Source organism: Ahaetulla prasina, chromosome 15 (genome assembly GCF_028640845.1).
Source record: "Ahaetulla prasina isolate Xishuangbanna chromosome 15, ASM2864084v1, whole genome shotgun sequence".
NCBI lineage: Eukaryota > Metazoa > Chordata > Lepidosauria > Squamata > Colubridae > Ahaetulla > Ahaetulla prasina.
This window is the reverse complement of record NC_080553.1, coordinates 15,589,492-15,605,894: the sequence shown is the minus strand read 5'-3', so window position 1 is coordinate 15,605,894 and position 16,403 is coordinate 15,589,492. Positions and strand designations below refer to the sequence as shown.

Sequence of the window (16,403 nt, the reverse complement as noted above, 5' to 3'; positions counted from 1 at the left end):
ACTTCTGAAGGCAACTTCTGTTCCATGGGTTGATTGTTCTCACTGTCGGAAAAATCCTCTTTATTTCCAGGTTGAATCTCTCCTTGTTCAGTTTCCATCCATTCTTCCTTGTCTGGCCTTTGGGTGCTTTGGAAAATAGCTTGAACCCCCTCCTCTCTGGGGCAGCCCCTCAAATATTGGAAGATTGCTATCCTGTCTCCCCTGGTCCTTCTCTTCACTTGACTAGCCATGCCCAGTTCCTGCAACCATTCTTCATATGTTTTAGCCTCCAGGCCTTTGATCGTCTTAGATTGATTCAGATTAACAGAGCTGGAAGGGACCTGGTAGGTCATCTAGTCCAACCCCCCACCCAAGCAGGAGACCCTACACCACTTCTGACAGATGGCAGTCCAGTCTCTTCTTGAAAGCCTCCAGTGATGAAGCTTCCACAACTTCTGAAGGCAACTTCTGTTCCATCGGTTGATTGTTCTCACTGTCAGGAAATTCCTCCTTATTTCCAGGTTGAATCTCTCGTTGTTTAGTTTCCATCCATTGTTCCTTGTCTGGCCTTTGGGTGCTTTGGACAATAGGTTGAACCCCCCTCCTCTCTGGGGCAGCCCCTCAAATATTGGAAGACGGCTATCCTGTCTCCCCTTCTCCTTCTCTTCACTAGACCAGCCATGCCTGGTTCCTGCAACCGTTCTTCATATGTTTTAGCCTCCAGTCCCCTCATCATCTTGGTTGCTCTTCTCTGCACTTTTTCTAGAGTCTCAACATCATTTTTTTAATATTGTGGTGACCAAAACTGGATGCAGTCCTCTAGGTCAGGGATCTCCAACCTTGGCAACTTTTAAGACTTTTGGACTTCAGTCCCCAGAATTCCTCAGCCAGCAAAGCTTTCCAAAGCTGGCTGAGGAATTCTAGGAGCTGAAGTCCACGTGTCTTAAAGATGCTAAGGTTGCAGACGCCTGCTCTAGGTGTGGCCTTAAGGAATTAGGGGGTGGTGAAAATTAGTCTCTTCTGCAGCACAGAATATACTTATTGTGCCTTCTGAATACTGTCCTGTGTCTTTGACTGAAAACCCCATATTTATTTAGGTTATATTATATTTGTGTAGGGTTCCCTTGTTTTTTTTTTTCCATGGAAGTTGCTACGTTAAACCACGAGTTGTTTCGGCCACGGGAGCAAATGTTGGGTTGCTGTTTCCATCCCCGAGATGTCCCTTTTCCATCTTCTTCTCCACCCATGTCAACAAGGAAGACACCCAGCCCATAATTTTGAGACCGAAATAACACAGAATAACAGAGCCGTTCAGCAGTTCTTCTTCATGTGGACAAATGCCCCTGGCGCAGCTGAAGGGCGGATCTATATAGGCGGAGGTCGGAAAATGAGAAACAAACCAGGACAAACTAAAGAACAAAAATATATATGTGTGTCTTACAACTTACACCGTAGTTGTAAGTCCCTGTCCTTGTTCTGCCACGCTGGTCTGTTACACAGTTTTAGGGGTTTCCTACGAGCCTATCCGAATTTAGCCTGCCATGTGAATCACAAGATTGTGTGAATGCAACCACGCTTGTAAAAATGGATTTATGTACACTGTGAGCTTATGCACCGAAGACAAATTCCTTGTGTGTCCAATTACACTTGGCCAATAAAAAAATTCTATTCTATTCTATTCTATTCTATTCTATTCTATTCTATTCTATTCTATTCTATTCCTATTCCTATTCCTATTCCTATTCCTATTCCTATTCCATTCTCCTTCCTTCTTTCCTTATTCTAATCTATTCTATTCCATTCTCCTTCCTTCTTTATCTATTCTATTCTATTCTATTCTATTCTATTCTATTCTATTCTATTCTATTCTATTCTATTCTATTCTCCTTCCTTCTTTCCTTATTCTACTCTATTCTATTTCATTCTTTCTCCTTTATCTATTCTATTCTATTCTATTCTATTCTATTCTATTCTATTCTATTCTATTCTATTCTATTCTATTCCTATTCCATTCTCCTTCCTTCTTTCCTTATTCTACTCTATTCTATTTCATTCTCCTTCCTTCTTTATCTATTCTATTCTAATCTGAAGATTAACAGAATTGGAAGGGGCCTTGTAGGTCATCTAGTCCAACCCCCACCCTTCCCTACACCATTTCTGAACAGGTGGCAGTGAAAGCCTCTAGTGATGGAGCTCCTACAACGTCTGAAGGCAACTTCTGTTTCATGGGTTGATTGTTCTCACAGTCGGAAAATTCCTCCTTATTTCCAGGTTGAATCTCTCTTTGTTCAGTTTCCATCCGTTATTTCTTCTCTGGCCTTCAAAGGTGCTTTAGAAAATAGCTTGACCCCCTCCTCTCTGTGGCAGCCCCTCAAATATTGGAAGACTGCAATTATGTCTCCCCTGGTCCTTCTCTTCACTAGACTAGCCATACCCGGTTCCTGTAACCATTCATCGTATAGAATGGAGTAGAGTAGAGTAGAGTAGAGTAGAGTAGAGTAGAGTAGAGTAGAGTAGAGTAGAGTAGAGTAGAGTAGAGTAGAGTAGAGTAGAGTAGAGTAGTGTAGAGTAGACTAGAGGAGTGGAGTGGAGTGGAGTGGAGTGGAGTGGAATGGAATGGAATAGAATAGAATAGAATAGAATAGAATAGAATAGAATAGAATAGAATAGAATATATGGAATGGAGTGGAGTGGAGTGGAGTGGAGTGGAATAGAATAGAATAGAATAGGATAGGATAGGATAGGATAGGATAGGATAGGATAGGATAGAATAGAATAGAATAGAATAGAATAGAATAGAATAGAATAGAATAGAATACTTTATTAGCCAAGTGTGATTGGACACACAAGGAATTAGTCTTTGGTGCATATTGCTCTCAGTGTACGTAAAGGAAAAAATATAATATATTCGTCAAGAATCATAAAATACAACACTTAGTGATAGTCATAGGATACTAATAAGCAATCAAATCATACTAGGAAACAATAAAAACAATATAAGTTGTAAACAGTGGTGGGATTCAGCCAGTTTGCACCACTTCGGGAGAACCGGCGGTTAATTTTCTGAGCAGTTTGGCGAACTGGTTGTTGGAAGAAATCATTGGGGCAGAGAACCGGTTGTTAAATTATTTGAATCCCACCACTGGTTGTAAAGATACAAGCAACATGGGTATAGCCATAAGTGGGAAGAGATAGCTACTAGTAAGGAAGAGAAGAAGAATACAGTCTTAGTAAATTATTTGACAGTGTTGTGGGAATTAGTTGTTTAGCAGAGTGATGGCGTTTGGGAAGAAATTTTCCTTGTGTCTAGTTGTCCTGGTTATTGTGACCGAGGCCCCAGTAGGTAGTAATAAACTTAGTCCGTGGAAAAACAAACTTTATTTGAACAGCTGGGAATGAAATAAACTCAAAGTAAAACAAATGCCTCCCAACACAAATTCCTCAGTTATCTCACAAACCTTGGTCCAATAAGGCAAACTGCCAAAGGCCCTTCCTTGCAAACATCCAGAAGCCACAAAAACAAAGACATAAACGAAGCAGAAGACGCAGCTACAACATTGTTTTCCGGCAAAGCCCAAACGCCATTGCTGGTCTGTTTTAGGCCTTATGGGAGGGGCCAATCATCTCTTGGCCTTACTCCTGAGTTGTCCTTTGTGCTTGAGCTGCTCTTGCCTTCTGGCAGCTCTTCTCATGCGTGCATTAGGAACAGGCTCCTCCTGTTTCTCTGCCTCACTACTGTCAGTCTCTGGAGGCTCTGGAGTCCGCACCTCACTCCCCGATGGCCCTGGCCCCACCTCAACCTCATCGCTATCTGACTCAGTTGCCAGCTCCGCAGCCTGCTGACAGACCACAACACAGGTGTGCAGAGAAATAATCCTGAGTCATTTTCTCTGGGAAGGAATACCAATGAGGCAGCTTCAGTATTGAGATGTCTTGCTACCTCCAACACACCGTAGCTCTCCTCACCTCTTTAATTGCCCACAATGCCCTTTGGTAACCATCTCACCTTCTCTACCTGAAGGGGAACACGTGGAAATAACACGGCACACAACCTTGATGAAATCACTTCTTAAGCCTCCCGGCTACTTGGTGTTTTTTTGTAGAAGGTGGTGTGTGAGTCAGCTGGCTGACGTCTCTCTTTCCTGCTCCCGTCCTGGATCAATTGCTGTCTTTATGTTGAGGTGTGGTTTTTCTCAGGCTTTTATGGTTTTGGCCAGCGGCAAACTCAGCCCCGAGCTCCGACACACCCAGGGTGCAGAGCAGACAAAGGTTCGAAGACGGAAACGGTGGTATGTTAAGAATATTCATAGGTAGCTCTGATTGCAAAAATCTATCGGGCAATATTTGGGCCTGGGCTGAAGGCCTAAATATTTATTTATTTATTTATTTATTGTATTTTTATACCGCTCTATCTCCCTAGGGACTCAGGGCGGTTTACAGGCAGATAAAAAATACATATAAATACAAAATAAAACATCAATTAAAAAACTTATTCCAAATAGCCGAATAATTAAAAATAACAGTATACATAAAAAACCCATTAAAACCAGTTTAAATTTAAAATCTAAAATCTAGTCCAGTCCTGCGCAGATGAATAGATAAGTTTTAAGCTCGCGGCGAAAGGTCCGGAGGTCCGGAAGTTGACGAAGTCCTGGGGGAAGCTCGTTCCAAAGGGTAAATAAATAAATCACATATGCACGCATCCATTTTTTTAAAAAAAAAAAAACACCTTTTAATGTAATCTTGAACAGTGAGCGGAGCCTGCAAAACTTGGCACCTTTTTGGGTGGATGGAATGGCCTTGCCCATCAACCAAGTCAAAAGAGAATCCTTCTGCAATGGAAGCGACGATGATGAAGAACAAGAATAGAATATTATTTTTTTTATTGGCCAAGTGTGATTGGACACCCAAGGAATTCTTCTTGGTGCATAAGCTCTCAGTGAACATAAAAGAAAAGATACGTTCATCAAGAATCGTAAGGTACAACACTTAATGATAGTCGTAGGGTACAATTAAGCAATCGGGAAACAATATCAATATAAATCGTAAGGATACAAGCAACAAACAGTCATACAGTCATAAGTGGAGGGAGATGGGTGATGGGAACGATGAGAAGATTAATAGTACTGCAGACTTAGCAAATAGTTTGACAGTGTTGAGGGAATTATTTGTTTAGCAGAGTGATGGCCTTCGGGAAAAAACTGTTCTTGTGTCTAGTTGTTCTGGTGTGCAGTGCTCTGTAGCGTCGTTTTGAGGGTAGGAGTTGAAACAGTTTATGTCCAGGATGTGAGGGGTCTGTAAATATTTTCACAGCCCTCTTTTTGATTCGTGCAGTATACTGGTCTTCAGTGGAAGGCAGGTTGGTAGCCATTGTTTTTTCTGCGGTTCTAATGATCCTCTGAAGTCTGTGTCTGTCTTGTTGGGTTGCAGAACCGAACCAGACAGTTATAGAGGTGCAAATGACAGACTCAATAATTCCTCTGTGGAACTGGATCAGCAGCTCCTTGGGCAGTTTGAGGTTACTGAGTTGGCGCAGAAAGAACCTTTTTTGTTGTCCTTTTTTGATGAAAAACGAAAAGCCCGGCCTGCAAAATTTTATTTGCGGATATTCCATAAGTGGGCCTACCTAAGCCCTTCAAACGCTCGTCTGGAGCTTCCGATTCTGCTAATCGAGGCGAACGTCCATTTCGTTGCAGCTAGTCCGCGACTTATGACTCCAATTTTCCGCTGTGAAGTCAATCGCCCGCAGAGATTAAGTTAGCGAGCAGCCATCAGGGGCTGCCCCAAAGAAGAGGGAGTCAAGCTATCCTCCAAGGCACCTGAGGGCAGGACAAGAAGCGACGGGTTGGAAACGAATCAAGGGGAGAAACAATCCGGGTTTTAAGCAGGGGGCTGGACTAGAAGACCTCCAAGGTCCCTTCCAACTCATGAAGGCTAGAAAGCTGTTTTTATTTGAAAGAAGGAATGCTGGAACAACGCGAGGAAACTTCGAAAGCTGCGCTCCAGACCCAGAGGACTTTTTCCAACTCAGCTGGTCTGAAAAATCCTCCTCCCCCCCATGCCCCTACCCTCACCCCTGCGAGGGCTGGTTGGGACTTGGCACTGGTTGGCTTCACGCTGGGGCTTCAGTGGAAGGTTGCTGGCTATTCATTCATCTGCCTCGGTGCGGGTCTCTCTTCTAAGCAACCGACTGTAAATAAACTTGCTCTCCAATTTTGACTCAGTGCTTTCCAGAGCAATGCCTGGTGCAAAGGAAAAAAAGTACAAAGAGTGTGTGTGTGAGAGAGAGACAGAGACAGAAAGAGAGACAATGAGAGAGACAAAGAGAGAGATGAGAGAGAGAGAGAGGAGAGAGAAACAGAGAGAGAGAGAGAGTGACAAAGAGAGAGACGAGAGAGAAAGAGAGAGAGAGACACATAGACAGAGAGAGACAGAGAGAGACAGAGACAGAGAGAGAGACAGAGAGAGAAAGAGAGAAAGAGAGAGACAGAGAGAGACAAAGAGAGAGACGAGAGAGAAAGAGAGAGAGAGAGACATAGACAGAGAGAGACAGAAAGAGACAGAGACAGAGAGAGACAAAGAGAGAGACGAGAGAGAAAGAGAGAGAGACACACACAGACAGAGAGAGACAGAGAGAGAGAAAGAGACAGAGAGAGACAGAGACAGAGACAGAGAGAAAGACAGAGAGAGAAAGAGAAAGAAAGAGAGAGAGACAGAGAGAGACAAAGAGAAAGACGAGAGAGAAAGAGAGACACACACAGACAGAGAGAGACAGAGAGAGAGAAAGAGATAGACAGAGACAGAGACAGAGACAGAAAGAAAGACAGAGAGAGAAAGGGAGAGAAAGAGAGAGAGACAGAGAAAGAGAGAGAAAGAGAGAGAGACAGAGACAGAGAGAGAGAAAGTGGACAATTGTGGAAGGTATCTGATTGCCTTAAGAGATTCTGGTTACCTTTCTTTTTTTCAATGGGGAAATGGGGGGGGGGCGCTTCTTCAATTCCTAGAATTCCGCAGCCAGCATGCCTTAAGAAACATGGACTTCAACTCCCAGAATTCTGCAGTCAGCATGCAGGCTGCGGAATTCTGGGAGTTGAAGTCCGCTCCGCTTAAAATTCCCAAGGTTGAAAACCACTGCTCGGAAGTCCCAACCCAACAACAACTGTGCATAATTCCCAAACTTGGGCACAGTTAGCAGGAAGAGCTTTTCGCAGCGAGCCAGTCTGGAGAGGAGACAAGCCGAGGTTGATCTATTCCGATTAAGCTTAACATTCCCTTTTCATTTCCATTTCCTTCCCTGCCTGCCCTGATTCCTTACTAAATCTGCAGCTGGCAGATGGGTGACCTCTTTTGTTGCGTGCCAATGCCCCGGCCTCGCCTCTCGACTCCCAGGAGCTTCTCCATCCGATGCCAACCAAGAACTGGTCTTGGAGACGATGACCCTGCATTGCAAAGAGACAGCCCATCTGCCAAATTCCTAAGCCCGCTGGATTTAAATTCTTTTTTTCAAAGGATCTTTTAATTTGGTCCTTTTATTACAGGGATGGCAACCGGGGCAAATACCCCGGTTTATCTCTAGGAAGACTGTTCCGGCTCATTAATTTATTTTATTATTTATTTATTAATTTGATTTCTATACCGCCTTTCTCCCGAAGGACTCAGGGCGGTTTACAGCCAGAATAAAACAACGTAGACAAAAATTAAAACATTTAAAAAAATCTGATTCTAATATGGCCAAAATAAGTTAAAAACTATGATAAAACCCTAATAAAACCCCCACATTTAAAATTATGTTAGGCCAGGCCCCGCTCGGCGAAATAAAAAGGTCTTAAGCTCGCGTTTGAAGGTCCGGAGGTCAGGGAGTTGCCGCAACCCCGGAGGCAGTGGTGGGATTCAGCCAGTTCTCACCACTTCGGGAGAACCGGTTGTTAACTTTCTGAGCAGTTTGGCAAACTGGTTGTTGGAAGAAATCATTAAGGCAGAGAACCGGTTGTTAAATTACTTGAATCTCACCACTGCCCGGAGGTAGCTCATTCCAAAGGGCAGGAGCCCCCACAGAGAAGGCCCTCCCCCTGGGGGCCGCCAGTCGACATTGTTTATTTATTTATTTATTTATTTATTTATTTATTTATTTATTTATTTATTTATTTATTTATTTATTTATTTATTTATTTATTTATTTATTTACTTTATTGCCCGAACATAACAGAGGCCCTCCCTATGGGAGCGCACAGGTTGGTGGGAGGCTATTGTTGGCAGTAGGCGGTCTCGTAAATAACCCGGTCCTATAAAACATTTGCTAGACCAATTCTAGAATACAGCTCGCCAGTTTGGAACCCTCACCACATCTCTGACATCAATACAATTGAACGTGTCCAGAAATGTTTTACAAGAAGAGCTCTCCATTCCTCTGAAAACAATAAAATACCTTATCCCACCAGACTTGAAATCCTAGGCTTAGAAAACTTGGAACTCCGTCGCCTTCGTCAAGACCTAAGCTTAACTCACAGAATCATCTATTGTAATGTCCTTCCTGTTAAAGACTACTTCAGCTTTAATTGCAATAATACTAGAGCAACTAATAGATTTAAACTTAATGTCAACCGCTTTAATCTAGATTGCAGAAAATATGACTTCTGTAACAGAATCATCAGTGCTTGGAATACTTTACCTGACTCTGTGGTCTCTTCCCATAATCCTAAAAGTTTTATCCAAAAACTTTCTACTATTGACCTGACCCCATTCCTAAGAGGACCATAAGGGGCGTGCATAAGCGCACAAATGTGCCTACCGTTCCTGTCCTATTGTTTTTCTTTTCTTCTTCCTATATATATGCTTATACCTCCTTATATTTACCCATATATGTGTTTATTTACTATATAATCTTTTTGTATGATACCTACATATATTGTTGTGACAAAATAAAATAAATAAATAAATAAATACAAAATAAATAAATTAAGAGCAGGATGCTGTCATTCAGGCGTGTTGGGTTCTGTTTAGAATTACAGAATAACAAAGAGTTGGAAGGGACCTTGGAGGTCTTCTAGTCCAACCCCCTGCTCAAGCAGGGGACCCTCCGTCATTCCAGACATGTGGCTGTACAATCATTTCTTAAAAACCTTAATATAGCATTTCGGACCAATGGTTGTCCAATGAAAAGCCTCCAGCGATGGAGCACCCCACAACTCCTGGTGGCCAGCTGTTCCACTGGTTAATTGTCCTCACCGTCGGAAAATTTCTCCTTAGTTCCAGGTTGCTTCTCTCCTTGATTAGTTTCCATCCGTTGCTTCTTGTCCTGCCTTCGGGTGCTTTGGAAAATAGTTCCACCCTCTCTACTTTGTGGCAGCCCCTCAAATATTGGAAGACTGCTATCCTGTCGTCATCCCCCGCTCCCCATCCTTCTTTTCATTAAACTGGACACCCTCAATTCGGGCAAGGCCGTTCTCGTCTGGTTGATTTTTATAATGCCTGATTTTTCACTTTTTGGGAGGGATGTGAAAGAGGAGGCAGGGAGAAATCGGAGCCAGCTTTTGGAGGGCTCATGGTAAAAAAAAAAAGGCTGAATCGATTATGGCAGTAATTTTTCAAACTTGGCCAATTTAAAATGTGTGGACTTCAACTCCCAGAATTCCCCAGCCAGCCAACCCAAAATGATAAGAAAGAAAAGTCCAAGTGGCTTTTTGGAAAAACATCCTTTTGGGACAGACTGGATCAAGCAATGTTCCAGTATCTCAGGGGTTGCCCCAAAGAAGAGGGAGTCAAGCTATTCTCCAAAGCACCTGAGCGCAAGACAAGAAGCAACGGGTGGAAACTCATCAAGGAGAGAAGCAACTTGGAACTAAGGAGGAATTTCCTGACAGTTAGAACCATTGGTGAAATCCAAATTTTATGTACTACCTGTTCTGTGGGTGTGGCTTGGTGGGCGTGGTGTGGCTTGGTGGGCGTGGCAGGGGAAGGATACTGCAAAATCTCCATTTCCCACCCCACTCCGGGGGTGGGGAAGGATACTGCAAATTCCCCCATTCCCTCCCCACTCCTGGGGCCAGCCAGAGGTGGTATTTGCCGGTTCTCCGAACTGCTCAAAATTCCCGCTACCGGTTCTGCAAAACCTGTCAGAACCTGATGGATTTCACCCTTGGTTAGAACAATTAATCAGTGGAACGGCTTGCCACCAGAAAGTTGCGAAGGCTCCAACACTGGAAGTTTTTAAGAAGAGGTTGGATAGCCATTTTGTCTGAAGCGGTGTAGGGTTTTCCTGCCTGAGCAGGGGGTTGGACTAGAAGACCTCCAAGGTCCCTCCCAACTCTGTTATTCTGTATTAAACACCCTGATATTTTGTCTTGGCAGCGAAGGGGGTCGAAGTCGGGGTGGTGGTGGTGGTCTCCTTGGGACCAGACAGTTCAGAGGATTTGGTCTCTGCCTTCTCTTCTCTCCCCCCCCCCCTCACAATCCCCCTTCCTGGCTCTTCTGCGCGTAAACCGAAGGGAATCGCTTGTCGCGTTTCCGTGGACGAATTTAAAGATTAATCCACTTTCCACCCGGCTGGGTTTGTTTGGAAATGGAAGCCTTGACATTTTTTGCTGCCTTCGTAAGACTCCGGCTGCTTGCCCAACCCTTGGCTTTTATGGGCATGGGTTCAACGGGGCAGGAACTGGGAACACCCTCATTCACTTCCTCTCTCTCTCTCTCTCTCTCTCTCTCTCTCTCTCTCTCTCTCTCTCTTTCGCCTCCACGCCAGGTGCCTTTTTCTCAGGAATTCTGCAGAGACAAATTGTTGTTTTTTCCCCCGTTGGGGACGCTGGGCTCGGTTGGCAGCAGCTGAACGTGGTAGAAGAGCAAGAACCAGAGCGTGTGGTCTCTCCCCTTGAGAGGGGCCCTGGTACCCTCTGAGCTTGGCTGTTTTTCCTGTAGACGTTTCGTGACCCGAACTAGGTAACATCATCAGGATTAGCACTGGTGAGGTTAGTTAGTTTGGGTCATGAAACGTCCGCAAGAAAGCAACCAAGCTTAGCAAGCAGGAAGGAACCCACAGTCCTCCTCCTCCTCCTCTTCCTCCTCCTCCTCCTTCCGCTCCTCCTCCTCCTCCTCTTCCTCTTCCTCTTCCTCCCCGCCAACCCCATTCCCTTCTAGCACTGATGATGTTACCTATGGTCATGAAACATCTGAAAGAAAACAACCAAGCTCAGAGACCACCAAGGACCCCACGGTCGTCCTCCTCTTCCTCCTCCCCTTCCTTCTCTCTGCAAACCCCACTCCCTTCTAGCACTGATGATGTTACCCAGTAAGGTCACGAAACGTTTGCAAGAAAACAAGCCAGCTCAGAGAGCACCAAGGCTCCACAGTCCTCCTCCTCCTCCTCCTCCTCCTCCTCCTCCTCCTCCTCCTCCTCCTCCTCCTCCTCCTCCTCCTCCTCTCTGCAAACCCCATTCCCTTCTAGCCCTGATGATGTTACCCAGTTTGGTCATGAAACAACCGCAAGAAAACCACCAAGCTCAGAGAGCACCAAGGACCCGCTCATGTCAACCGTGAGCTACAAATATTTCCCTTGACTCCCCAGTCATTCCCCAGCCATCTCAGGTGGACTTCATCTCCCAGAATTCCACGCCGGGTAAGGATTTCTGGGAGTCGAAGTCCACCTGCCTTAAAGGCGGACGCGGATTTAGGACGTGAACTGGACTTTGGCGTCTCCCTCTCCGCCAAATAACTCAATATTTCTTGGATCAACCCAGCCGGGTTATTTTTTCCCCCCTTGTGTTATGAATGCATCAAATGTGGAAAAATTAAGTTGCTCTCTTTCCTTTCCCTCTTTCAAATGAAGAGGGGGGGGGAAACAAACTTTTCCTTTGCTTTCTGTTTCCTCTGCTAGTTAAAAACCCTCCCAAACAGGGTTGGAAAATTCCGCTGATCATTTTTGTTCCATCCAAGGGGAGGAGGAAAAATAAGGGGGGGGGAATTATTCCTTTCCCACTGGAAAATTGCTTTTGTCCTTTGTGGCTGCTTTCAAAAACAATGACCTCACTTTCCCCGAGTCTCCAGGTAGTAGTTTTAGGGAGGCAGAACTAATAAAACCCAATAACTGAATCCTGGAATTGGCAAAGAGGAGAGAATAATCTTACGTAAACGCTGGAGGTGGCTGATAACTAAAGATTTGGGAAGTGCAGCCATGGAGCCTTTTGGAAAGAATAGAATAGAATAGAATAGAATAGAATAGAATAGAATAGAATAGAATAGAATAGAATAGAATAGAATAGAATAGAATAGAATAGAACAGCATAAGGATAGGATAGGATAGGATAGGATAGGATAGGATAGGATAGGATAGGATAGGATAGGATAGGATAGGATAGGATAGGATAGAGGAAAATTACAATAGAATAGAATAGAATAGAATAGAATAGAATAGAATAGAATAGAAAATATGGAATGGAATGGAAAGGAGTAGAGGGATAGGATAGGATAGGATAGGATAGGATAGGATAGGATAGGATAGGATAGGATAGGATAGAGGAAAATTACAATAGAATAGAATAGAATAGAATAGAATAGAAAATATGGAATGGAATGGAAAGGAGTAGAGGGATAGGATAGGATAGGATAGGATAGGATAGGATAGGATAGAGGAAAATTACAATAGAATAGAATAGAATAGAATAGAATAGAATAGAATAGAATAGAATAGAATAGAATAGAATAGAATAGAATAGAATAGAAAATATGGAATGGAATGGAAAGGAGTAGAGGGATAGGATAGGATAGGATAGGATAGGATAGGATAGGATAGGATAGAGGAAAATTACAATAGAATAGAATAGAGGAAAATTAGAATAGGATAGAATAGGATAGAATAGGATAGGATAGAATAGAACAGAACAGAACAGAACAGAACAGAGGAAAATTAGAATAAAATAGAATAGAATAGAATAGAATAGAATAGAATAGAATAGAATAGAATAGAATAGAATAGAATAGAATAGAATTCTTCATTGGCCAAGTGTGATTGGACTCACAAGGAATTTGACGTTGGTGTATATGCTCTCAGTGTACATAAGGAGAATAAAATACATTCACCAAGAATAAAAAGATACAACACTTAGTGATAGTCAAGGTTACTAATAAGCTATGAAATCATAGTAGGAAACGAGTAGAAACAATATAAATTGAAAGATACAAGTGACATGGTTATAGTAATAAGTGGGAAGAGATAGGTACTAGTAAGGAAGAGAAGAATAGTAAAACAGTCTTAGTAAATTATTTGACAGTGTTGTGGGAATTAGTTGTTTAGCAGAGTGATGGCCTTTGGGAAAAAACTCTCCTTGTGTCTAGTTGTTCTGGTGTGCAGTGCTCTAGAGCGTCGTTTTGAGGGTAGGAGTTGAAACAGTTTATGTCCAGGATGCGAGGGGTCTGTAAATATTTTCCCAGCCCTCTTTTTGACTCGTGCAGTATACAGGTCCTCCATGAAAAGCAGGTTGGTAGCCATCATTTTTTCTGCAGTTCTAATGATCCTCTGAAGTCTGTGTCTGTCTTGTTGGGTTGCAGAACCGAACCAGACAGTTATGGAGGTGCAGATGACAGACTCCATCATTCCTCTGGAGGACCATATCAGCAGCTCCTTGGGCAGTTTGAGTTTTCTGAGTTGGCACAGAAATCTTTGTTGTGTTTTTTTGATGTTAGGTGTCCATTTTAAGTCTTGAGATATGATGGGACCTCGAAATTTGAAGGACTCTACTGTTGATACTGCATTGTCTAGTATTGTAAGAGGCGGTAGTGTAAGAGAAAAAGTTTTGAACAAGCAAAGTTAATTAAGCAATAAATACCTGAGCGAGCAAATTTTTCACAAGGTGTTTTCATTCTTGCTGTTATTATTATAGACAAATGCAGAGACGGAAAGTGACACCCTGGGAAAATAATCATAATAATGAACTTGTGATTTATGGGTTTGGAGATTAGAAGAGCAGACAATGGGAAGAAGAAAGTGATGATATTACCTTACAGAGAGGATAACATACATATAAATGCATTTATAACTGCTGTAAAAAAAAAAAGAGAGATTAAAAGCCACTTCAATACCACTGGGTTTTTTTTTCCCCTTTCTCTTTCTTTACATCTTTTAGAATTAGAATGAATGAGCTGGAAGGGACCTTGGAGGTCTTCTAGTCCATCCCCCTGCTCAAGCAGAACCTATACTATTTCAGTGGCTGTCCAGTATCTTCTTAAAAACCTCCAGTGATGGAGCACCCACAACTTCTGGTGGCAAGTTGTTCCACTGGTTAATTGTCCTGACTGTGAGGAAGTTTCTCCTTCATTCTAGATTGCTTCTCTCTTTTATTAGTTTCCATCCATTGTTTCTTGTCCTGCCCATATATTTTTCTCTTTATCCTTTTTTTTTGCTTGCTTGTCACTTTCTGGATTTTTTTCCAAATGGGTATTATTTTTATTCTGTTAATTTTTTTAAAAAAAGTTGACACCCATGGAGAATTTTGTACAAATAGTCCTCGACTTAACGGCCACAATTGATCCCAACATTTCGGTTGCTGAGCAAGACATTCAGATTCAGTGAGTCCCCCACCCCCGCCCACCCCGTTTTACGACTTTTCTCGCCACCCTTGTTAAGTGGAATCACGGCAGTTGCTGAGTACCGCACGGTTGTTATAAGCAAATCTGGCTTCCCTCATTGATTTGGCTCGTCGGGAAGTTCGCAAAAGGGGAACACATGAACCAGTGATGGGTTTGCTCCCGGTTCTGTCCGGTTCTATAGAACCGGTAGTAAAACTGGTGGGAGGCTCCGCCCACCTGTTGCATCACATGACTGTGGGGATGTCATAAGTGTGAAAAAACAGTCATAAGTCGCTTTTTCCCAGCGCCAATGAAATCAGCGGCGGGTTTCAGAAATGCTTACCACCGGTTCGCCCCGTGCGCATGTGCCTTTGGTCCATGCGCCCGGTCTTCTGCGCATGTGCCCAGTCTCAAAAACGTAGCTAAATGGAATGTCTTTATGCCGGGGCCGCTACCGGTTCAGCTGAACCGGTCCGAACCAGCCTGAATACTACCTCTGCTTTGAACGAACTGTTGGAAGTCAAGCGCTACCTGTAGCTGGAGAGACTATTTGCAACCCAGTTTAACAGGTTTGTTTTTTTCCTTCTGTTTCTCCAACCATGTTTGTTTTCCTTCTTTCCAGGTAAGAGAAATCCTGGGCCATTGTACCTGCCCGTCCCAGTTCCCGATGGTCAAAGTCTCGGAGGGCAAATACCAAGTTGGAGACTCCAATGCGCTCATCTTCGTCCGAGTAAGATTGCCTGCAACTACTCTCTCTCTCTCTCTCTCTCTCTTTCTCTCTCTCTCTCTCTCTCCCCCTTTCCCCATTGTCCTGACCCTCATTTTCCCCCCCAGGTATGGGGGGAAGTGGTGGAGGAAACTTTCCTTTGTCGCCTTTCTTAATTCTGTCCCCTCGGATTCAGAGATTGGATGGGGGGGGGAAACTCCGCGTCGGCCTGGTTCGCTTGCTCTTGCTGGCATCCTGCACTACAACAACTCCCATCCTCCTCAGCTAGCCCGGCTGGCTTTCCTCCAAAGCAAAGCCAGCCCTCTTTTACCTAAGGGGTGTTTCTTTTTCAATACTTTCTTGTTTTTCTTTGGAAGACGTTTCGCTTCTCATCCAAGAAGCTTTTTCAGCTCTGACCGGATGGTGGGGAAATGGAAGGATTTATATTCCTTGCAGATAGCTGGTCCTTCGCCTCCTTTTAGCGAGTAGTTGGCAGCCTGGAAAATTACAAGAGATGGTCAGTTCCAGATCAATAATTCTCCAAATTCTGCCTATTTATCTCCTTGGTAGTGTATTTTTTAAAAAACAAAAACAAAACATTATTATTTGACCAAATGGTCCTTCCTGATTTCTTCTGAGATTAATCTTTTGCGATTAAAAATGACAACAACAAACTATCATTGTTTGGTTTATTTCTTTCGGTGTTTTTTATTTTTTTCAGTGCCTGCCGATGTTCTTTCCTTGTCTTTTTTCGTTCTGCCTCACCCTGAAATCTCCTTCCGCAAAATTGCCTTCCCGCGTATCTCCAAATATTTTTCTTCCCCCAACCGTCCGACATAATAATAATAATAAATATTTCATTACGGAAACGATAATAGAGAACGGGAAGCACGAATCCATAAAGTGAGGCAGATCGTAGTGAATTCAATGCCGGGAATTGGAAGGCAACATTAAGACAGTCTCGTTTTTTTTAATATGCGTGGACGCTTCTTAAAATACAGATAGTTCTCGACTTACAACAATCCGTTTAGTGTCCGTTTGACGTTACAATGGCCAGTTTCACATTGATGACTGCGATCAACCTCCAAGCGGCCTCAACGCTTCTCTAAAAAGAAACACAAATGACCAGCTCTCTGCAAGGAATATAAATCCTTCCCTTCCACCT

General features: G+C 43.4%; 1 protein-coding gene across 1 annotated transcript in view; it reads left to right on the top strand.

Annotated features, from left to right (window-relative positions):
* GAS2L1 (growth arrest specific 2 like 1) overlaps positions 1-16,403 on the top strand; it is a 44,098-nt gene that overhangs the window by 14,226 nt on the left and 13,469 nt on the right. Inside the window, exon 3 of the mRNA XM_058158557.1 lies at positions 15,155-15,262. Coding sequence (XP_058014540.1) covers positions 15,155-15,262 — 108 coding nt within the window. The remainder of the gene's footprint in view (positions 1-15,154; positions 15,263-16,403) is intronic.